Raw genomic sequence first — 12,053 nt, forward strand, 5'->3', positions numbered from 1 at the left:
CCCCGAGGAGTCTAATGTCTTCAGAATGCTTCACAGGGACCCCGTCCTAAGGTCTGGACCAACACGTTACTAGGGAGCCTTAGGGGCCCATCTGCTACTCGCTGGGGTTTTCAGCTCACAGGTGACAGTGATCAGTCGATCAGTAACTGCACGTGGGGGAAGACACCTGATCCAGGAGACTCAGAGGCAGGAATCAGTGAAGCATCGGGAACTGCCTGGCCTCCTGCCAACCGCCCACCATCCTGTGACTGGCCTGCTGGGAGATGCCGGGCTCTGGGACACCCCTTGCCTTCTACTTGCCCTGTGACTTCTCAGTTTTTATTTGTAGATTGTCCTACCTCTTTGAAAGAGTCATCTTTTATCCTTAACAGGTTAGGACTTCACTTCTGAGTACTTCTATTTATATGCCTCCCTCAATGCTATGTGGGGCTCATACAAATACTTCACACATTCCTTCTTGATATAAGGTATCCTTAAACCAGCTCCATAACCTTCCAAATTTACTGAAGTATGAGGTAAACATACTTGTATGAAGGGCAAGGAAAGCTAAAATTTAATAGCCATTCGTAAGCATTCTATTTCTTTCCAGAATTTTGACTCAAGTGGTGCTTGAAACGTAGAACTGAATCACGGATTAAGAATATTATTTTCTAAGTGACCTCTGCCTCTGCAGTCTGACTTACAGGTGCTAAGGCCTTAAAGCTTTGGTTCCTCTTGGTTTGTTATTCTAGTCCAAACCTCTCTCCGCTTGTTTTATGGGGACTAGTTCATGACATGTTTGCAGAAACGTCAGCTCATTTTTCATTTGTGAGCTCACCAGATCAATTCCAAGCATCTGTCCAGACTTGCTGATTACCTGGTTTTCTATAAACAACAAAACTTCTTTCTCTGTTCAGAGGAAACAAAAGGAAGCTACCTCCAAATGACAGCCTTTAAACAGTCACATATTAGCTATAATGAATGCACTTCTGCTACCTCTAAATACAATTCCTGGGTACAGAGCAGAGCTTCATAGTATGAAATGGGAAAAAGAGGCCACTTGCTACAGGTTGAGGAATAATATTCAAGCTTCAATTGAGAAGAGAGTTCACTTTTAGGATAAAAATCAATGAATTTTTAAATTTAAAAATCGGTTCATTACTACATATATGTAGTAAAAAAAAAAAAATCAAACATAGCTCACATCCCAACAATGCTGTTACACTCCTAGGGTGTGTGATCTTAATTTTGAAAACAACTGTTGCCCATGGACCCAGAGGACATGTAAATTTGCAATATCCATCAGTCACTCCGTCAAAATCATAAAATCCTTCCTGTCCCTGTTGCAGATCTCAAAGCAACATCACGGCAGGAATGTAATCAAGCATAACAGTCATATTTACAATATGCAATTTAACTGCAATGACACACATAAGGACCTCTTTATCACAAAATTTCCCTGAGACATTTGTGTCCTCCTATCAATATGAAAAATAGCGTCCAAGGGTAAGCAGCACACTTCAGTGGGAAAAATAATCTATCCCAAACCCTGTCCATTTCCATCAAAGGATACTATCTGGAAGACATAAAGGTACATAAAATATACTTATTATCACATGTAGTTGTTGAACATGAAGAATTTCATGTTTTGATGGAATTTCACCCCCAAGAGACAAGGTCAGTACATGATAGCTGCATCTCCGCGGTGCTGAAGACGTGCTTCACCCTGATTTCTCTGCATTGCCTCTCCAGCTGATTTCTGTATTGTGAATACATACCATAGAAAAAGTGAAAGGCAAACAATAAAAGTACCTTACAAAGAAGTATTTCCCACCTTCCAATAGAAGCTGAAGCCATTTCTAAAGGAATCCAACATATCTACTGCACATGGTCCCTCGTCATTCCAAAGAAGAGAGAGAAATAGCAATAAAAATATTTTGCGATTCAGCAAATCAACCAGAGGGATGTGGATTCTATGCATATTAATACTGACGGAATTGACTACACATTATTGCCCTCACACATCTTAGATATGAGTGGTGAAAAACTGATGCTATTGCTGGAATTGCATGTAATCAACTGGTCCTGTATTTGTTTTTGATCATCAAAATTCATGGTATTTCACAAGTCATAGATGGTACCTCTAAGAAGACCTTGACTCCCACTCAGTTCCATCATTTGGGTTAACTTCATAACAGCATTTCTTAATTAGGGTCTGCTTTAGAATGCCCACGCTGTGCACACTGCCCGGTGCCACACAAGTGTCCACATTATACCCAAACAGCCTTTCTCTAGCAAGTTCCTGAAGTTCGCCCATGAGCACTGGGTCCATTGTCCACGTTACTATTCCTTAGGGACCTCCAATTACATATCAAATATCTGGAAGAAGACAAGGTTAACAACCGGCAAGCACATGTGCCTGCTGCAGTCACTTCCCTGAAAATGGAACATTCTGCTTTTAAAAAGCAAATTCAGGTTTCAAGTGCACACGTGCAGAGTTGGTAGATCAAAACACAATTAATTAACTGAGCCATGTGTGTATCCAAAGTGATCTGAAAAGCTGATTCAGATTCTGTCCTATACAAATATTCAGTGACAGAGAGTTAGATGGGGATTTCATTGCATGACAAATAATTAACAATTATATACAAGAGAAAAAGAAAAAATTTAAATGTAATCAAGAAAAAACTATGAGGCCGATTACACTCAACAACTTCTTTGCACTACAACGCAGTTCAGAGTGAAAACAAAATGATCATTCTTGTTCTTTTGTGACGACAGGGGACTCCTGGTGGGAGAGTTAGAAAGTGAGGGCTTTTGAAAAGGTAACATCACTGTTGGGATGAGACTCCATACCCAAAAGCGATCCCTTCCCAGTGCCTAACTTTCTCTCGGAGGCCTGCCCTTGCACCGGGAGAATGTGGATCCAGTGACTGGTCGTTTAAGAAGGGAATCAAATAAAACACATTCATGACTTTGGCAAAAGAATGCATCTGTCAGCATAGAGGTGACAGGCCTAAAGCTGCTGTTGAACAGGACATCCGTGTGTTTATCTTTGTTAATCCGTACTGGCTTCTAGAATAATAAATGCCACTTCTATGGTCTAAAAGAAATAGATGGAAACGTTTTGCTCCCTTTCTGGTCAATAAGGGCAACTGTATGCATTTGAAAACACCTTTAAATAAATCATTTCTTTTTTTTTTCTTTTTTATTTTTTTTACTAAGGTGTGACCTCTGACTACTCTTCTCTTCTAAATGTTGTTGAGCATATATTATCATTTGAGAAAGAACTTTATTGTTCAAACTTTCACCCACAGCTTGGTTTCTTTCCAGGTGTTGGCTTCTATCACAATTACAATTTATGCCCCTGTGGGCCTGTGCCTCCTACACAGTGAGGAAACGTGCCCATTCCATACAGGAACAGATATAAAAAATAATAGTGCAAGTTCAAATTCAGTTGGGATGGAAATAAAATTTTACCTGGGTAAGTCAACAAAATCATAGCGTTTTAATTTTACACATAAATTTCACATATGGATGGAATTGGTTTGAAGGCTGAAACTGACATTTTTCATTACTGTAATTGCATCTGTTATTTAAAATTACAGTGTATTTGTAATCATTAATTTGGCTTAAAGACAAAGATTCATTGGCAATTTTCAAAGGCATTAGTTAAAGGACATTTGGATATCGTTTAAGTTTTGGATGTACAAATTGTAAAAATAGTATGGATTCACATTACGAGATTTTCCATACTATACAAAAGGTTCTTAGGTTTCAGTCACTGTAAAATATATTGAACTAAATCCTGTTCAATGATGCTAAAAATATATCAGTGTAAATAAAGATACCAGAACTCAGTGAGAAGTAAATAAAAAGCAGAATTCCAGCTTCCAGATGACTAATTATATAGAATTAGAATGCCCTTTAAGCAGTTAGAAGTGCAGTCTGACTTGGCAATAAGGGCACGTCTTGGTGATCCACCAGTGAACAGAAGCCAGTTGAAGAGATTTTAGCCCAATAAGAATCTAGAGAATTTTCATCGTCAAGTCTCCCTACAAAGGAACGAAACACTATTTGGTGTTCTGATTTCTTATGTTTTTAGGGATGTCTTGGTGAATAAAGAAGGGACTTGTATTTCGTTATATAGCTTATTTTCATTTCAAATTCTCAAATAATAAAAACTGTAAAACAATGGGGCTAATTTTAGTAAGAAGGGAATTAGAATAAGGAATATTGCATCTCTTTCATAGATTCCATGAAGTCTTCAAAGTGCTCTAAAAACACTATAAGTTTGATTAGCAGCAAAGCATTAGCCTAATCAAAACCTCTCCTTCCTCCCCCCTTCTAGATGTATATAGACATTGTACAGCAACATATTCTATTAGTGTAGCTTACATCCGACAATTTGACAGTTAGTCCCAGAGGCTGTGCAAGGTTACAAATACTGTCTACCGTCTTTAGGCCACTAGCACCCAAGTGGTTAAGAGAGAACCAATCCTTTCCTTAAAACAACAACAACAAAAACAACAACAAAATTCAATCACCTATCTTGAATTTCTTTTAAAATAAAAAACAATGGGGGAATACAGTGAATCACCCAATATATTATTACTCTGGGGCCTGTAATTTTCCCTCTCTAAAACTATTTTTATACATGGAAGGCTAGATGCCTTTAAACGTAGTTTCGGCAACTCTAAATATAAAATATCCCATTGAAAAATATGACTTTTTGTGTGTTTGTTTTGTTTTCTCTTGTTTTTTAACGTGGAGGAAAAGTTCTGTGAGGAGCGAGTTTTCTTCCCACAGATGAATTTTGCAGCATTTTCTCCCAGCAGCACGCCGAGAGCCCTGTCCTCTCGTGCCTGCTGGATGCGAGGAGCAGAGCCTTCCCACGCTGCTGCGGCCACATAACCTAGCACAGGACCTCCAGAAAGAGGCCTTGCAGGTGCCATGGCATCTCGGTCTTGTCTTTTCCACACCCTTCCAGCAGCTCCCAATCCCTGGGCATCTGGTTGAGCTGAAGTCCAGAACCTGAGCTTCACTAGGAAAACCAAGTCTGTTCAAAATGCAGGGTTTTCATCTTTTGGTTGGGTGATTCTTGGTCCCCCATGGATAGGAGTGATATCTAGAAGATTCAAAAGTGCAAAGAGTTTGCTGTAGTCACACATATTTGATTTCACACATTCAATTTCAAAAGCAGTAGCTCAGGTGTGTGTGTGTGTGTGTGTGTGTGTGTGTATAAATCACCGTGAAGAAAAGATGATTCTAAAACAAAATAGGATGGGGGATTTTTAGAAAGTCACCTTTTTGCTGAAGTTCAGTGCTAACTGGATCTTTCTCAAATTATAAACTCAATTAGAAATGATAGCCCTTGAGAGAAGAAAATAAACACCCAAAGTAGCTTGTGCTTTTAAACATCTAATTTACATGTTATCGGTTCATTGGGGGAAAAAGCAATGCAAAGCGCAGATTTTTTTATCTTGCAAATTTTGCTTCTCAATACAGATTGCATTGTTAAAAATGGTGATATGTGCCCCTAAGTATATAAGGATGATATGCTTGCCATTTTTTCACTCACAGGATTCAAGCAGTTTTACTCTCACAAACAACAATGATAATATTAAGTCATGCTAAGCTGTCTCCTTCTGGTAAGTAAGCTAAATGTTTATGAATGTAAAATATAATTAATCATACACCCTGCAAATGATGAAGAATACAGTGTGCTTCAGGCTGGCCAAGCCTGTTTTGACCTCGTTTCGTTTTCTTTATACTACTTTCTTCCTCTCAACTCATTCTACTTCCTCTTCCTGGAAGCCCAGAAATGAAGGATTCCCCATTTTGCTGAGGGCTCCTTGCTGCTATGTCTCTTTCTGTTACTATTTCCTTTCCCTACTACAGCATTTTGTGCTCAAGACGGTCTTCCTAACCAACTGTCCAAGCAGTCTCCCCTTTATTTAAACAGTTGCAGAAACTGTCCCTAAAGAGAGCTAAGAGATGGGTAATGGCTTCATCCTGAGGCTGTCCGTCTGATAATGGTATCTCTCTATCCCTGACTAAATGGTCACTCTATGGCCGAAGCTAAAAGCATGCTATATCTTGGCTTCATGCTTTTGCTGCTGACGTAAGTTTGAACTGACTGTCTGAAGTTGTAAACTTCGATAATACAGAAACTATGTATGCAGTTCTCGGTGTGGTGCTTGACCAAGATCACTAGTAACATTCTGCAATGATGATGACAATGGCAATGAGAGCAACAGCAGATCTGGGCAGGTGCTGGTGACTTCCAGGGAGTTAAAGCAATGTTTCCCACTTCCCACCACATGTGAAAGATTGAAGAAACACTGGGCTAAACAAGGCCGACAGATTTCTTCCTTACAGCACATCTCAGACTCTGTGATATGGTAACGTGTGTCATCATCCTCTGAAAATGGAAAACTGTCCTTTCACAGTTTCCCAGATATGTTTGATCACAAAATTTTATTTTTCAGGGAACATCTATTAGCATCTGTGAGAATATTGGCTAGTCTATGGAACCAATTAAGGGAATACACTCCAGTGACTCTAAATACTAGTACAAAATACATACATACATACATACTAGTACATGTCCAGTGATATTTAGCATCCTCCATCCTCTGACTACAGAAAAATCATCACTGACATGGCTGATTTGATTCATATTTGGAATTATGTGTGTTTCCAGCTTGTGAACTATTAGGTGCTTCTAAGTGGAAGCTGACTTTCTGGGTAATTAATTTGGAACACCCATAAACAAGTAGTTTAGGCACAACCAAGGGTTCTTTTTACTAGTAAACTGTGAGGAGTCTTCCCTCAAGGTACACTCTATCATTGTTATTAGAAGATGAAAAGGGAATATCATGGCTGTAAGAATTTTTAAATGGCTGCTTCATTTTACTTTGGAGCATTTTAAGAATATTTTACGTATGTCCTATCCAACGTATGTTGCTTGAACTTGACCATTTAAGTCATGTCTCCATAGTCTATTCACTATTCTGAATAAAACTGTAAATAATTTTTGGTCTTTGTTACTAGGCATCTCATCATCTATTCATCGTAATAACAAAATGTGCGATGTCTTTTAATATAGGGGTGCATCTTTGAAAGTAGAAATAATGTTTGAATTTTTTAAAACTTAGTGACAGAACTTAAAAAGGATAAAAGCGAATTTAAAAATAAGACTACGACTAAATTTTTTAGGGAAAAATAAGAGCTCTTGTAAGAGCTTCCCAACTTCCTTACACACCTGGTTTTTCACTGACATTTAGTTTATTTTCTGCCAAAGTATGAAGCCATTCATGGCCCGTGATCCTGAGTCTCTGAGCATATGTAGATAAATCATGACAAAAATGACTTTTGCCCCCACTCTAAGCCAAAGGCACTTAAAATAATAAGGGGCTAAGAGTCAAGAACAAAGACACTCAATCTATTCATGGAAAGTTGGACGTACTCGACCCAAATTGAAAATGAAAATTCAAAATCTCTCCAGGGAAGGTGGGAGAAGAGTGATTATGAAGATGGTGATTTCTATTAATAATATACCTTTGGAAAATGAGACTTACTCATCATTTCTCTGTAGTTATAAATCACAACAGAACTAAATCTACAAAGGTAGTATTTTGGAAATATGTTATCAAGCCAAAAGAACAAGCAGTTGAATAAACTTAACTGTGTGATTCATACGAACAACTTGTTGTAATAGGAAAACTAAAAAAAAAAAAAAAAAAAAAAAAAAGCTCGAGACTGAAATAACCTCAAAAAAGAATCTGATTTCCATATAATAACCTTCGCAGAATGTTCTTGAGGCCTCGTTCTCATACCATGGCTAATACCTTTGGAGATGACTTCTGGAATGATTGATTGATTTTAATATGAAATTTATTGTCAAATTGGTTTCCATACAACACCCAGTGCTCATCCCAATAGTGGAATGATTTAAATAGTGGTCACAAGATAGCTTCACCAGCTGGAAAGGAAGGCAGCTCCTTCAGGCATAAAAGGCCACTTTGAGAGAACAAACTAAAACAACTTGGAGCCACACAGAGTGTGGATGTGGCTGCTTACGATCAATGTGATGGTCTGTTGGGAGGGGCTCCTTAGAAAAGTCAAGAGGCAACTCGGATGCCAGACACGGTGAGTGCCCACCTCCCCTCATCCACGCCACTTCACAGCGTGCCGGCCTACTTTCCAGCTGCCTGCACCTGCGTTTCTTTTCCTGAAGATTTCTCTGGCCTCTGGAGTCTGCTCTGTCCACCTTTACAGAAGGCCAGAAATGCCAGGGTACTAACATTCTCCGGGCAAAGGCCGCAAACAATGACGGATGGAAACTGGACGACAAATACCCGGGTTGCCTCAGCCCTTGAGTGGGATAACTGAGGTACGTGTTCAGTACCAGCTCTCAGATTTCCCGAGCGGGATCAAGCCCCCATCAGCCACAAGGGTAAATTGCTTCAAAATGAAACCTTTATTGAATTATTTCTTCACTCCCCTACCAGCGTTTCCTGGAATTGCCTCTCAAGTAAACTAACTGTAGTCAAACCTTTGTGCCCAACACTGTGCCCAACGGTAAATGGCAGGAATCAGAATAGGACAAAAGTCAGAAAACAGTATATTTTTTAAAGCACCAATAGTGGTTATATTAGAAGATAATACATAGCTCCAGTAAACTGAGGTTTCTCACTTATGGTGATCAAGAGGCAATATATAACAACAAATTCCTTTCCCACCAACATATCTTAAATTCACCAGAAGTGATTCTTTGTTTAGTTGTATTCTCTCCCTCCCTCGCCCCTGCATTCTATACAAATGATGGGTAGATTTCAGTGATGGAAATCTGAGTTTACAGCTCTACTAGAATGGAACAAATGTTTAGTTAAAAAAAAAAAAAAGCTTAGAAATGCCTTTCCATTTCATTATGTTTCTTATTTTTTAGGAGAGTAAATTACCACTAAGCTATCACCCTTTCTTTTTCAACACAGAAACAGCAGCTGCTTCCATACAAAAGATGGGCAACACATACTCTACCCATGGTTGTATCTAGTCTAAGCCAAGAGATTTTACAGAAGTATTTAAAATGAAAGTTGAAAAAAAAAATCTCTGGAATCCAGGATAGAGAAATCAGATCTAACACCCAATGATCTCAACTGATTTGTCACATTTGAAAGAAAATTCCAGATCTCACCTGTTAGATTTAAAGTTGTAATATCCACTTTCTTCTAGGACTTCTTCAATTACAGTCTGGAGTTGAAAAAAAAAAATCAGGTTAGTATTGAATTAAAAGCAACAAAATAAAATTGTTCAAAGGCACTGCAAAAACTTCACCTGCATCTGTTCATACGTTATTCCCTCCTCCAAATCAAAGCTGGTGCACAGACCTGAAATAGATAGATTATGGAAAGTCTGAACTCCGGTTCGTATTTTCTTGATTAGACTTTATTGGCGATTACAACTTAATTGTAGTGAAAACAGGGTGAATTTAGACATGAGGAAGAGGAGTACTTATAAGCACATTCCAAATTGTCTTGCTTCGAATATTCAAACTCTTTGTTTCTCTTCCTTTAATAACTGGCTGCTTTTGGGGCGACCATCACAAAATAATATGCAAATAGTACACAAAGGTACAGGGGCATCTCACAGGATATAAATCGGGTAATTTAGTTAGAGGGGTGTGTGTGTGTGCACACTAAGGACAGGTGAGGAGTATTCCAAGCGCGAACTACTTGATTGGTGAGTTTTCCGATCAAGAAATTCTCCTTAATCTACAAGCAAAACCAGCAAATATGTGCTAAAAAGAAAATGAATTCTTAGAGGGAGGCAGAAATAGACAGTGAGAGACAAGGAATACCTGGCCCTTTCCTATGACTGCCTAAAGGGAAATAGAATACATTTAGTGCCAGAAGGCAAGACTTTCTTGGATGTCTGTTCTAAGGATGATCTACCAGCACCTCGCCCAACTGAGAGCCACCCGAGGCAACGCTGACCAGCTTCCACTGCAATCAATCAGCACTGGTGTGCTGGGAGGCGCGGGAGCTCCCCTCCACTTAGGGCAGACAAAAGGTGCTGGGTTGACGTTGAGGGGAGGTGTGGGGCTGACGAGTCCTGGCAGGTCGTCTTCAATGCTCCGCATCCAGGGGTTCCCAAAGTGCCCGCAGGCTCTGCTGTCTGAGCTGGTGGCCAGCCTGCTGGGACGGGACTCGTCTGCTCCACCTTGGGGTGGCATGTCAAGCTGCCACAGGCCACCCCGGGGATTTGCACCAGGACTCTCGGTTTCATCAGAGTTGCCGCTGTAAGAAGTCTGGCCCGCAGACTGACTGGCCTGCCCTGGGGGCACTTTTAAAAGCAAAAGACTTTCAACAACAGTTTATCTTGAGCTTATGGGTTTCTCAGGGAGTATTCGAAATGTAATTCTGCCTATGGGTTCGCTTCATCCCAGGGGTCCAAGACTTAAGGAAAGTTTGAGAATTCATACATGAGATGATTTGCCTAAATCGGGGAGTGAGGGCAGAGTGAGTCTCCCTCCCTTTAGCCATAATTCCTATCTATTTCAGAACTCAGTGATGTAACTCTAGTTTATAGGGACTTCAAACTTATTTAGGAACTCTAAAACCTCAGAGTAGCTTGAAAACCTCTTCTGAGAGTTCAATTATCATGAGAAGAATTACATTACGCTGAGCCCCTGCTAATGGCCAAGCACTTTGTATATGTTTACACTGGCCCTCACCATCACCCTAAAGTGCAAGTACCATTTTTACCACCATTTTACAGGCAAGAAAACCGGGGCTCAAGGGGTCGAATAATTTGCCCAAGGTCAACTACTAAATGGTTAAGCCGAGATTCAAATATAGGTATCCAGGTTTTGAGAATCCACACCTTTCGTCCCTAGGCTATGTGGCCTCCCTATGTGAGATTTATGCAAAAAAGAAAAAAATTTAAATATGTCTAATGTGGATTCTGCAGGTAAGTTTCAAATTTTCTCCATTTTAAATATCCAAACTCTTCACTTCTGCTTTTGGGCATTTGATTTTCCATCATCAGATAGCAAGAAGAAATAAAAGGAAATACAATTCACCCACACAGATTCTGCTGTTTGTTTATGGCATTAATAAATGATCAAGGAAGCTGCCACAGCAGGGTACAATAAATCTCAGGGAATTTCTATATTCCTACTGTATATCCTTTCCAACTATTGCCATAGATAATCAAAATAAGCTCTATCTTTCTTTTAAATTGAAGATAATCTTTTAAGGGTAAGCTGTTGATCCAAATAATAGATTTCTTTGTGAAAGCCAGATTTCCGGTGTTGAAGGCCATTACCTGTTGGGTCATCTGGGGACAGGCTGTTTCCACTTGATGAATGATGTAATAAATGGTAATCCACTGTGAAAAAGTTGGGCTCGATTGGTTCTGGAGATCCCTGAGATAACTGGAACAGAAAAGGCAAAGCCACATGTTATTCTGCACTCAGAAGCAAATGATAGGAGATCACTTTCCCTATGTCTCCACATGGAGAATTTAGTGCTGTGGTTTTCAATCCCTTGTAAATAGATAAAGGCACATCATCCTTTCAAAAGGACTTGTAAATTAGAGGCAGGCAAATTATAGCAGAAGCAAGGTAGACAATTCCCTGGTCACATGAAAAAGTAAAAACAACTCTGCACTTTTTAGTTTTATGAGAGCAAGATAAAAACAGATAGAAAAATAATGGCATGGGCTTGGAACATCAAAATGTTATTTGTATCAGGCCTATGAGGAATAACCTCCAGTTATTCAGCAGAACAATATGTTTAGCCCACATCATCATTGTTTTTCATGTATCTGCTTTGAACAATGCCTTCTTGTTTGACCAACACAACCGAGTTTCTTAATACATTTTGCTAAATTACTGTTGATTAATTTTAATCTCCAAATATGAATCCCCAACACTTTAAAGGAGAGAGTAATTCACTAAACGACAGAATTTATTAAGGTTCCAATTATTTAATGGTCTTCTATAAAGCTGAATTTTTTAAGCAGAATTTTAGGCTATAAATATTTCTCAACCTCCTTTCACCTTT

At 39.2% G+C, this 12,053-nt stretch overlaps 1 protein-coding gene across 9 annotated transcripts in view; it reads right to left on the minus strand.

Annotated features, from left to right (window-relative positions):
• Positions 1-315: 315 nt before the first annotated feature.
• Positions 316-12,053, minus strand: part of NEK10 (NIMA related kinase 10) — a 225,778-nt gene continuing 214,040 nt past the window's right edge. For all 9 annotated transcript variants that reach the window (XM_060638485.3, XM_060638492.3, XM_060638495.3 and 6 more), the window contains 4 exons: positions 11,314-11,422; positions 9,322-9,374; positions 9,182-9,237; positions 316-5,107 (listed from right to left, as the gene is read on the minus strand). In XM_060638485.3, coding sequence (XP_060494468.3) covers positions 5,059-5,107; positions 9,182-9,237; positions 9,322-9,374; positions 11,314-11,422 — 267 coding nt within the window. In that variant the 3' untranslated portion in view covers positions 316-5,058. The remainder of the gene's footprint in view (positions 5,108-9,181; positions 9,238-9,321; positions 9,375-11,313; positions 11,423-12,053) is intronic.

Source organism: Panthera onca, chromosome C2 (genome assembly GCF_046562875.1).
Source record: "Panthera onca isolate mPanOnc1 chromosome C2, mPanOnc1 haplotype 2, whole genome shotgun sequence".
Classification (NCBI taxonomy): Eukaryota; Metazoa; Chordata; class Mammalia; order Carnivora; family Felidae; genus Panthera; species Panthera onca.